The following is a 12,190-nucleotide window of genomic DNA, read 5'->3' as shown; positions in this document are numbered from 1 at the left end:
TGTCCCAAACTGAACTTTTCTTCACAAGATCAGGTTTTCAGTACTATTAACAGCAATTCAAGTTGCTTAGGTCAAAACCTTTAAGAATGATCCCTCCACTTCCAATCTTTCAACAAACCACTTAGTGATTACTTTAATCACTCCCACCTAATCAAGTCCAAACCAAAATCACTTGCCTACATTACAAGTTTGGATTCCTTTTTCACCAGTCCCACAAAACCTATTTTATTACAAGAGTCAGTGAACTTTTAAAACTCCCATCACTCCAAATTAAAGTTCAAGTTATTAGCCCAGCCCCTATGCAGGCAGACATACACACACACACACGTAAAAAAAATTTATGATTTACCATTCTTAGAATGCCTATTACCATGCAGCTCTCCACTAGTACGTAAATTTTGTTCAGTACAGAATCCCAGTGCCTGGCAATACAAGTAGAACAATGCTTCTCAAAACTTGGGATATTCATAATTACCTAGAGCTCCTGTTCAGGTATAGACTAAATAAGTAGATAAGACTTTCCATTTCTAACAGGATCTGAGTCACCCACACTTTCTTTTACCAAGTCAAAGACAACTTTCAGGAACAGTCTTTCATTCCCAGTAGCCTCACCTACACTATCAACATGTGTTAAAGCCACCACTGTACCTACCCTTCCATTTTTGAGCCCTCAGTAAATGCCTTTCAACGCCATTTAATATCTTATACAACCAGCACCCCCAACGATCAAAATGCTCCAAGATTACTCCTTTCATCCATGTATCTACACACATTAACCAGTCACCCCCTGCTCCATTCAGTATACAAATATATAGTTTAACAAGTTTTTATCTATGAAATGACCTCAAAGCTAGGACTAAAACTTGTTGCAAATGCAGGTTTTGTGATGGCCTTCTTTCCCAAAATCCCTTTTCAAGTTTTTACTTTCCAGCTCCCTGCAGGAAGTTAATTACTTGAGACTATTTGCCTCAATAAAACATTTTTTCAAAGTATAAAAACAAACTTTTACCAAAGTTCAATATGAATACTTTCACATGACCCATGAAAAATAAGACATCTTAATTTTTTTTTGAAAAGGAGATTTGTAACCAATTAACAATTCTATTTACATTAAAACACAAATTGGAAGTTTTTAGAATTTTATTTTATGTACAAAGAACTAGCATGTTCTTTCATTGGGAGGCTGTCTTGGGCAATCCATTGGAGGAAGATCACTTAGTCCAACTGAAAAGAAAGCACACAGGAAATTATTTTAAAATGCTTTAAATCTCAACCTGATTCTCACAAAAACTGGCTCATCACAAAATACTTAACTGGAAATACAGCCTACACAAATGTATTACTAAGTTCTAGGTCGCTTAATATAAGCATTTACTGAATACCTACTACAAGCTGCTCCATAACTTGACTCCATTTTAAGACTGGATTTTAGTACTGGTATTCTCATTCCTTCCCTCAAAGAAATATTTTCCAATACAAAACCCTACAAAAAATGATCTTTACCAGATGCTGAGGGCAGTTATTATTGTAAATACAGCTCATCTTAACCTCTGATAAAATCGGGTAACAGAGCTAGTGGGTGGGCTAGTTCATTCTCTTTTATTACACTTTTTACAGTATTCAGGATGGAACCTAGGACCTTGAGCATGCAAGGTAAGCTTCCCCAAGAGCTACATTCCCAGCCCCTTCATTCTCATAGTCGTGAAATACATGGTCCCACTGAGTTATAAACTTCTACACTGTAACACTAAGCATACAGTGATTACCTATTTGGTCAATACTGTTAAAAGTTTATTTTGGGAGGGGGATATCAGAGATTGAACTCAGGGGCACTTAACTACTGAGCCACATCCCCAGCCCTATTTTGTATTTTATTTAGAGACAGGGTCTCACTGAGTTGCTTAGTGCCTCGCTGTTCCTGAAGGTGGCTTTGAACTTACGATCCTCCTGCCTCAGCCTCCCCAGCCGCTGGTATTATAGGCGCGTGCCACCTCGCCCGCCCAACTCTAAGTTCAAAGACAACTTTCTATCTCTGCCCCATTAGAGATCTCACACTAACGACTTACATACACTAAACACACCAACACAGAATCTATTTTTAACTTCATCAAGGCATACAACTATTAAATGCCAAACCCTAAATCTATCTGGCCTCAACCTTACGTTCAGCCAGGAAGGCGCAATCAAATATTCCGGGTCAGTTATTAACACATATATTCGATTTTAAATTATCCGAGTACTTCATAAGGCCTATAAGTAAACCTTTAGTTAGCCTTGCTAACTAAAGTCGGGACATAGCCTCGTGCTCACCACAATAGAGAACTACCACCACTCTCAGTTCACAAGCACGGAGTATGGCGTCCGAGGGCGCGTACCTTAATGAAGCCTATATCCTTCGCGTACTGACGGAAACACTGCCGGCACATGTTAAGGCCGTATTTCCGGATCAGACCGTGCCGGTTTGAGCATACGCGGCTGTAAAAGGGTAAAAAGAGAGAGAGCATATTTTATAGGTTAAAAAAAAAAAAAAAAAGGTTACGACTCCGCACTCCGAGGGCTACCACCCGCCCAGCGATCAGCGCGGCCGCATCGCCCGCACGTAATGGCGTCGGCAGCAGCTCAGATTCGGTCTGGCCCACGCGCAGCCCACGGGTTCGTCTACCTGGGATTTATCACCAGCCTGCCGACCCAAAGCAGCCCTCCCCTAAAACAATCTAATTCTTACCAAGAGCGAGAACCCTGGCCGAATTTTCGCGGGTGGCTCCAGTAGAGCTGTTGGTGACCCATGTCGCTTTCAAGGGTGCAATGAGGCAAAAGGAGCGAGCTGGGATACGCATGCGCTCTTCAAGTTCTTTGCGGGGCACATTTTACCCAGAATGCAGTGTTGAAAAGTGACGCGTGCGCAGTGTGACAACGCTGTTGGGCATAAAGTTTCACTCTAAAATATTCAAGGCCGGCGCGGTTGATGACGTCACCAACGCTCAGACTCTATAATCTCCTTTTGCGCCGCTTCCGATCGCCGGGCGCGGTGGCGCGCGCCTGTAGTCCCAGCTACTCGGGAGGCTGAGGCAGGAGGATCGCTTGAGCCCAGGAGTTCTGGGCTGTAGTGCGCTATGCCGATCGGGTGTCCGCACTAAGTTCGGCATCAATATGGTGACCTCCCGGGAGCGGGGAGCCACCAGGTTGCCTAAGGAGGGGTGAACCGGCCCAGGTCGGAAACGGAGCAGGTCAAAACTCCCGTGCTGATCAGTAGTGGGATCGCGCCTGTGAATAGCCACTGCACTCCAGCCTGGGCAACATAGCGAGACCCCGCCTCTTTTATTCATGAAGTAGACTCTCAGTCCTCAAGAAACGAGTTACGTTATAGTGTCTTTATCGGCTATATTGACTGAACCTTTTCCATTTAACTACAATTTTACACTTAAAATACGGATTTTTACCTCGACTCAGCAGTGACACCTACTGGGGTAAAGTTTAAAAAAAACTTAAAATCGACTAATAGGCGTCAACGATAGGAGCGTCTTTCAGTTCTACTGAATTGAATACATTTTCAGTTGTTTTGGTGGTAGTTATTGTATTTTACGTTGGTTTGGGTTCTTTTTTTCTTGGGGAGGGGGGTCTTTTCCAAGAAATACACCCACGCCATTCCAGAAAAAAATTATTCAAATCTCTTTGGCCCTTAATGTAGCTAATATCTAAATGCACTTGACTGAATTAAAGTGAGAAGTTAAATGCAGCATATGTTGCTTTGACAAGATAATTTGATAATAAAACTAGCGAAAACAAAGTTTAAAAATGTAAGGACAAATCTGACAAAAGATGTCTTAGGTTCCATATGGTCATTTATAATGCCTCTAAATAAGCCTAAAACTCTACATGACTCAAATACAAACTAACTAGATCTATAAAATGAAGAACAAGGTGCAACAATTCAAAAAATCTTTTACAAAAGAACTTTTATTATAATTAAATACAAAAAGTTTTAAAGTATATTATTTTAGGATTGTGGTAGGCAAACACTACATTACATTAAGCAGTGTTGTATAATGAAAGAAAGAGAGATGTTGGACTTAACAAGATCTGACTTGATTTCTGTGCTCAAAACATGAAAATTTAGTGTTGTAAACAGAATTTTTCTCAAAGAGGCCTTCCAATTTCAATTTTTGTGCCTTAATGTCAGGTATACAGTTAAGGAAGTAGAATAAATCTGCATTCAAGACATCACCAGTGAAACTTTCATTGCTCACCTTCCAGACCTGCACACCCTCATCTACCAAGCACAGACCCCCCCAGGAGAAGGTCCAAGCACAGAGTGAGAAGAATGCAGAGGGACACCAGGCCACTGGTGTTTTAGTTTGGCTTTGTCTACACAGCAGTGATTGCTACTGGTGGGATCCCTGGCTATGAAAAAAAAAGCATATAGCATGCTATCCATGGCCACTAGAGTACTGGTGGAGGGTTTAGCAGGCCTGGGTGTTTATCAGCTATCTATCTAAGGATCCAATGAACATTTGGTCTTCCTGCCTAGGCCTACAACCTTGTGTGGCATTATGGGAATACCACTCTGGAAAATTTATACCTACAGGTTTAATTGAAAATGCCAGTCATCAACTTGGAATTAATATTTTGAATAATTACCATCACTAGTAGTCATGTCACCAGCTTAGATTCATGAAGAATAAAGATTTCCATAATTTCAGTGTATTAAGGGAAAGAAGTGCAGCATTTTTATATACATATTATTTAAAAAGCAAAATAAAAGATGACATTGAATTTGGTAGAGAAAAAAACTAGTCATTACCATTGTAACTCTACACAGATGACAAGAATGTGACACAAGAGCTTAATGATGCCCTCCAACATTTCGATGCTTATATAATGATGTTATCTCTTCTTTCTGTCTGTAGATAAAATATTAAGGGAGTGTTAGGTGTTAATCCTGAGGACCTGAAACCCCATGCCTGCTCAGAGCAGTGTGAAAAAAAATCTCTTGATGAAATTTGGGGTATATGTTCTTTTGCTCATCTTAAAGCATACACCTACTTTGAAATTGTGTTAAATGAAATATCAATGAAAATAAAATTTTAAGCCGGTGCAATGGCACATTCCTATAATCCCAGCAACTCAGGAGGCTGAGGCAGGAGAATCCTGAGTATGAGGGCAGCCTTAGTAACTTAGCTAGGCCCTCAGCAATTTAGCAAGACCCTGTCTCAAAATAAAAAGGACTGGGGAAACAACATGTATCCCATTTGTTTACAATAAAAATAAAAAATAAATAAATAAATAAATAAAGGGCTGGGGATGTGGCCCTTGGGTTAAATTCCCAGTACCAAAAAACAGAACAAAAAAAAGGAAAGGAATGAAAGAAAAGTTCTGATGTTTAATAGTATGTCTGTATCCATATCCATTTTGGCAAATATCAATATTTTAATTAACTATATTTATTTTAAGTAAAACATGCATACATTAGATATATTTTTAACCCTGGGCCCCTATTTCCACCTGCAAAAAAACCTAAGAAATCATCAGTTTTAAATATTCCACCTAACGATGGGGGGTGTGCCTCAGTGATAAGAGTACCCTAGCATGTATGATACCCCAGGTTGGATCCCCACCACTGAGAATTAAAAAAAATCTGTATACACACACACACACACACACACACACACACACACACACAGGTTTGTGTGTGCATTACTTGTAATTACATTTATATATTGTACTCTTTTTATTTACATGCTATGCCCAGTGTTTCTCACAAGCAAACAGATAAAAGCATTGCAGAAAGACATAAAAACTATGGAGAAATATACAGCAAAATGAAGGAATGAAGGTGAATTCAAACCTCCTTGGGTGAACATTTCTTTGCATACTTTATGTCCATATATACAAAGAAAGACGTATACATATAATACATATATAACAAAGTGTCTATAAATAAGACATAAAGTATGTCTTATAAAGTACCTATCTATATACCCAGATATAAATATATAGAAAATAAACTACGTCTGTAAGTAAAAATTCCAGAAGTGAGGCCAAAGAATACAGGCTCTTATACATATTAACAACTTGCCTCATAGAAATTATAATAAATCAAACTCCTACCCATAGAGTGCCTGTTTTCCTGTAGTCTCCCAGCAGTGTGAATTAACAAACTTTTCATATTTGTCTTTCTCATAGCCTAGAAATGGTAAGCACTATTTCAATTTGATTTTTAATGAGGCAGAGAATATGTTCCTATGTTTATAAGCCAGCCATATATCTTTATCTGGGAGCTTCTTTGAGTTCAAAACCCACTCTTAATGTGTTGTTAATTCTGTAGGCAAGAAAATACAACTTTGACTTCATATTTGTTTCAAAGCTATTTTATTGACCACTATCCCAGATTCTTATTTAATTATGTATATATAATGACATATATATTTGTGTGTGCATATATGTATGTATAATAATGCACATATATATTAGGGTTCTCCAGAGGAACAGAACCAGTAGGATATATAGACATTATATAAATGCATTTATAAGAGGAAACTTATCAGGGGAATTGGCTCACATGATTATGGAGGCTACAAAACTCATGACTTATGAAATCAGCAAGCTGGAGACCCTGGGATTCTAGTAACACGACTCGGGGAAGTCCAAAGACCTCAGACCCAGGGAAGCCAGTGGTGCAACTCTGTCTAAGGCAGAGGGCCTGAGAGCCCAAGGTGTAAGTCCTGCAGTTCACATGTGGAAAACCTAAAGTTCAGATGTCCATGGGAAAAAGGAAAAAGTGTTCCAGCCCCAGGAGGAAAAAAAGAAATCTTTCCTTTTCTTTTTTGTTCTGTCCAGGCTCCCAGCTAATTAGATGATGCCTACCATAATTAAGAACAGATCTTCCACACTCAGCCCAACAATTCTGATATAAAGTCAGTATAACTTATGATACATGGTAATGAGATTCTAAAAACAAAGATATTTGCTTAATATATGTTTATATACAGAGAAAGGTGTTCTTAACAATTATAGTATTTTGTTCTGTAATGGGTTATGTGATCATAACTCATGTTTTAGTTATCTTTTTTCACTGCTGTGACTAAATGATCTGACCAGCACGATTATAGAGGAGGAAAGGTTTATTTGAGGGCTCATGGTTTCAGAAGTCTTAGTCCATAGAAGGCTGGCTCCATTCCTCAGGGCTCAAGATGAGGCTGAAAATCATGGCAGGAGAGGGTGGTGGTGGAAGGAAGCAGCTTAAATCACCATGATCAGGAAGCAGAGAGAGAGAGAGAGAGAGAGAGACTCCACTCTCCAGACACAAAATATGTACCCCATAGCCTCGCCCCAATTCCCACCTTCTCCAGCCACACCCTACCACTTCAATTAATCCCATCAGGGATTAATTCACTGATTGGGTTAAGACTATTACAACCCAATCATTTCTCCTCTGAACCTTCCTGCATTGTCTCACATGTGAGCTTTTGGGGGACACCTCACATCCAAACAATAATAACTAGTATTTATGATCATCTTCATCTAACACCCATTCTGTAGTCCCTTTGCCTTCATCAGTGGGTCACAGTTCTTTAACTTGAAGGATGATCCAAAACTTCATTTCTGAAGGGTCTGGGTTATCCTGCCTAGATTGTGTTGTTATAATTTCCCATTTGTCACTGGATAGGTGTCTGAGGAGTTCCCTCCCAAGAGGAGAAAGGGACCTCAACTTGGCCCAGGCAGGTTTTTGATGGTCACTATGAAAAAGAATTTCAGTATGTGTCAGAAGGTGAGGCACAAGCAAAGATTTATATAAGGATAGAAAAGGAATGAACACCCAAAGAAAGGGTGTGGGCAACACTTGCCTCTCAGAAGAAAAGGCAAGTGATACACTCAGGGCTGAGCTCTCTGATTATATATGTGATTTTTCAGGGAATAAATGTGCAGATCCTCAAGCAAACTTCTTTGAAAATCAAGTCCCATGACAATCATTCTATATTTGGGGTTTCAAATATTACTCTTTGTTCAGAATAGGCTAGCCATAAATCATTTGTGGGCATATTGTATAAGTCTTTGAGTTTGGTGGCATTGAGATTAGCAGTTATGTTTTTTATCTCATCAATCTCTTACAAGTGTACACTGAAGCTTTTATTCTTCTAAAGGAACAAGCATGACTTACTTGTAGATCTCCATCTACTAAGAGTCTCTTTTCTCTTTCCCTGAGAGATTACCTATCTCACACTGACCTTACTTATAGTGCATGGTACTATTAAGAGATGCCCTAGGGGATCTCCTGTATTCCAAACATACTCTTTCTTACGTCCACTGAGAAGCAGTAGGTTAATTTCTCCTTGGTAACGTCCATCCATCACCCCAGTCAATACCATAACTCCCTTCTTGGCCTGTTGGCTCAGGGGCATGAGGAGCCCAAAATGGCTGGATGACAATTCCCTGTTCAGTGGGCTCATCATTGTTTCTCCTGGTGGTAGCATTTTTCCCTCTAGAACTAAAATGTCTAGATCAACAGAGCATAAAGTTGCAGGAAAAGGAAGCAAACTTTTTGCTAGTGGATCACTAGGGATAATGGTGCATGGTGCCACTCCCATTTTGACTTCTTGATTCCTGGGAGATATTATACCATATACTAAATTCCATTCTAGGGCATAAACAGAGTTCTTGAGAACTCTGTCCCAGCCCTGCAAAATATTGTCACATAGCTGGCACTGTAATTGTGACTTGAAAAGGTCATTCCATAAACCAGTTGCATGAGGATGAGGAAGAACATGAATGTGAGCCCAATGCTGCACTTCTCTAACTGTGAAATGAGTTTCTTGCTGAGAAGTAATGCTGTCTGGAATTCTGATAGTGGATGAAGCATTCTGTAGGTTCACAGATGGTAGTTTTGGCAGAAGCAAATTACTGAATATAGGGAAACAAATCCCTATCCAAAGTAAGGGTCTTTCTACTAAGGGCAAAATACTGTCCTTTCCATAGTAGAAGCAATCTAGTACAAGCAACCTGGCACCAGGTAGCTACCAATCACCCTGGGGAATGGAGTCATATCAAGAGCTAAGCGTTGGTCTCTGTGACTGACAGATTGTGTACTCTAAGGTGGCCCTAGCCAGGTCAACCTTGGTGAGTGGAGGTCTATTTTGCTAAGCCCATGCATAATCTCCATCCCTGCTGCCATGGCTACTTTGTTCATAAGACCACTGACAGATGACAGGGATGGCTGGGGAAACAGTCTGACTAGTGTCCACAGAATAGGTCACCTACTCGCTTGATTTCTAAAGTTTACCCCTCCCTTTGCTGAGGCTGTGGGATACAGGTATCTTCCCAACTTTTGTCTACTCAGAGGTCTAACCACATACTGCCCCCACCCAAATGTCTGTTACTGTTTATCAATCACGTTCCTTCCAAGTCTCTGACCTTCTGTCCAAATCTTTGGCTTACAGCCTATGACTCTTCATATAATTTTACATCTCATCATTTCTTCTTCTAAGCAAAGTGCACAAACAGGTACACTGGCCAGGGTTCTGCTCATTGAAACTTCTCTTCAACACTGCCCTTCAGGGATGTCCCATAATACGCCTATAATGCTACAACTGTCTACTTTCAGGCAGTGCCTATATATTGTGCAAAATCATGTAAAAACCAAATCCTAGTCTTCTTGTCCTGTCAAATGATTACAGGATACTCTGTGTGAAGTCATAGGTGCAGGTTGGGAGAAAGAAGACCACGTAAGAGGAGTAGGGACCACAGGCACTTGGATTTTCTTCATGTGATATATTTGTGCCTTCAGGTTCTGCTCATGCCTGATCGTGTATATGCCACTTTCATTTGATGATGGAGTGCTACTGTGAACATCTAACCTTACAGTTTGGTGGATCAGATAACACCCAGTTCGTGATAAGCAGCACAAATCCCATGGTAACTCTGTGGCCTCTCATAAATCATTCAGTTCTACTAAGACCAATAGCAGGGCAAGAGCTCAAGAGAATAGTTATCTGATGGAAGGGGTCTTGTTCCAAAATCCTAAGTGCTCTACTGTGATTCACCTACAGGGGCCTGCCTAAGGCACCAAACAACATCCCTTTCTGCAACTGACACCTGATGTTTCATTGGATCTGCTGGATCATATGGCCTAGGTGGCAAAGCAGCCTACATAGCAGCCCGGTCCTGTTGTAGAGCCTTCAGTTCTAGATCCCGTCATCAAATAGCAGCTCTTCAGGCCACTCAGTAGATAGACCAGAATAACACACTCAAATGCGGAATATGTTGCCTTAAAATTCCAAAGACCTAGTAGGTTTCTTGACTATAGAAGGATCTAGATGCAATAAAATGTTTCATTTTAGAAGGATTATCAATCTACCCCACACCACTGGACCCCTAGAAATTTCAGTGACATAGAAGTCTCCTGAATTTTAGTTGGATTTCTTTCCTACCCTTTGAGACAAAAATGTCTTGCCTAGAAGTCCAGAGTAGTTGCTCCTTCACACTCACTAAATCTAATCAGTATAATGTCACCAATGCAATGGACCAGTGTGATGTCTTACTGAAGAGAAAAGTAATCAAGAACCCTGTGAACTAAATTCTGACAGGACAGGACTGGAGAGTTAACATACCCCGAGGGAGGACAGAAGGGTGTATTGCTGGACTTGGCAGTTGAAAACTGCCAAGTGCTTCTGGTGGGCTTTATGGACAGATATGGAGAAAAAAAAATTCACCAGCTCAATAGCTGCATAGCAAGGGTTTTTTTGTTGTTGTAGTATTTTGTTGTATTTTACTTAATAGCATAAGCAAGTATCATTTGCTCAAGTAATGAAATCACAGCCATATAACAGCTGCAGTTGGAAGTCACCACGTAGTTAAGCTTATGATAATTCACTTTCAGTCTCCAGGATCCATCTATTTTCTACACAGATCAAATAAAGGAGTTAAACGGGAATGTAGTAGGAATCACCACCTCTGTATTTTTCAAGTCCCCTTCAGGGATGCAGTATGTTTTTTATTTACTATTTTCCCCAGTAGAAGCATCTCTTTCATGGCTCCTGTTTGGCCTTTCCCACCTATAGGAATCCAGTTTCACAAGAGAACAGTAATCTTAATAATTTTATCCACCAAGTAAACCAGGCATCCTCCCCAAACCCTACAGGACAACAAAGTTGTTAAGATGGTCTGTCAAGCATGTTGTGCCACTGATGTCTAGGCTGCAGATCTGAATTTTATCATCCACTGTACAATGTTCAATAGTTCTCCAGAACTTTCAAGCTAAAGTTCAAAGGCTTTGATTTTCAAGTTTTCTTCATCTGGCTACTTTTATACTCCTCTAAAGACTTCACCTAATATTTATCCCATTACAGTTTAATTGTTGGCTTATTTGTCTTTCCATACATATTGTAAATTCATTTTTACCTCCTAAACATCTAGTATAGGTGCTGACATAAGCACAAACACATACTTATTAAATGCATGAACAAATATATTGAAGCAAGAAGACCAGATAAAACAGGCACAGTGGTGCATGCCTGTAATCCCAGTGACAAGGGAGGCTGAGGAAGAAGGATTGCAAGTTCAAAGCCAGCCTCAGCAACTTAGCAAGGCCTTTTAAGCAACTCAACAAGACCCTATCTCTAATGCAATATAAAAAAGAACTGGAGATGTGGCTTGGTGGTTAAACACCTAGGATGCAATCCATGATACCAAAAAAAAAAAAAACTGAACAGATAACTTTAGCAATAGTTCTGTAGAGAATATAACTCTGAATTGATATGGTTCTGAAAATGGAAATGCATTCATTAGGAAATTATTAGAGAAATAAAACCTATAAGACATGATCAAAGAGTGACATCAGAGGGAGGGAGAACTGGAGGTCTAATGTTCAGGTGTATATTTGTTAATAAGTCTGCATACAGAGCTGAGTAGAATCTGACTCAAGGGTTAAAGCAATAAAGGAGACAGACCTAAGATGGAGAGAGAGTGGCCAGTCCTTTTCATCCCATTCCAGTCACCCATCTGATATCTGCAGGCCCAAGTGAAGAGTCAGTGTTATTAGCAAAACTGGCCTTCAGTTTCCTGAAGAACAACCTAGTGGCAACCATTATCATCATAAGCCAAATATTGGAGGTGTTATTTACAGCAAAGTTAATGGAGAGGATCCAACTGTATAAGTGGACGTCTAATTTTGACTAATTATTTTTAATTCAACTAA

At 39.9% G+C, this 12,190-nt stretch overlaps 1 protein-coding gene across 1 annotated transcript; it reads right to left on the bottom strand.

The window, feature by feature from the left end:
- Window positions 1-1,126: 1,126 nt before the first annotated feature.
- RPS29 (ribosomal protein S29) lies at window positions 1,127-2,887 on the bottom strand. Its single transcript, XM_079119261.1, has 3 exons — window positions 2,726-2,887; window positions 2,376-2,475; window positions 1,127-1,224 (listed from the first exon to the last, which is right to left on the bottom strand). The coding sequence occupies exons 1-3, from the start codon at window positions 2,785-2,787 to the stop codon at window positions 1,216-1,218; spliced, it is 171 nt and encodes a 56-aa protein (XP_078975387.1). The 5' UTR covers window positions 2,788-2,887; the 3' UTR covers window positions 1,127-1,215.
- Between the last annotated feature and the right edge of the window lie 9,303 nt (window positions 2,888-12,190).

This window comes from Sciurus vulgaris (assembly GCF_902686455.1).
Source record: "Sciurus vulgaris genome assembly, chromosome: 2".
NCBI lineage: Eukaryota > Metazoa > Chordata > Mammalia > Rodentia > Sciuridae > Sciurus > Sciurus vulgaris.
Note: the sequence above shows the minus strand (reverse complement) of the source record. Positions and strands in the feature narration are given on the sequence as shown.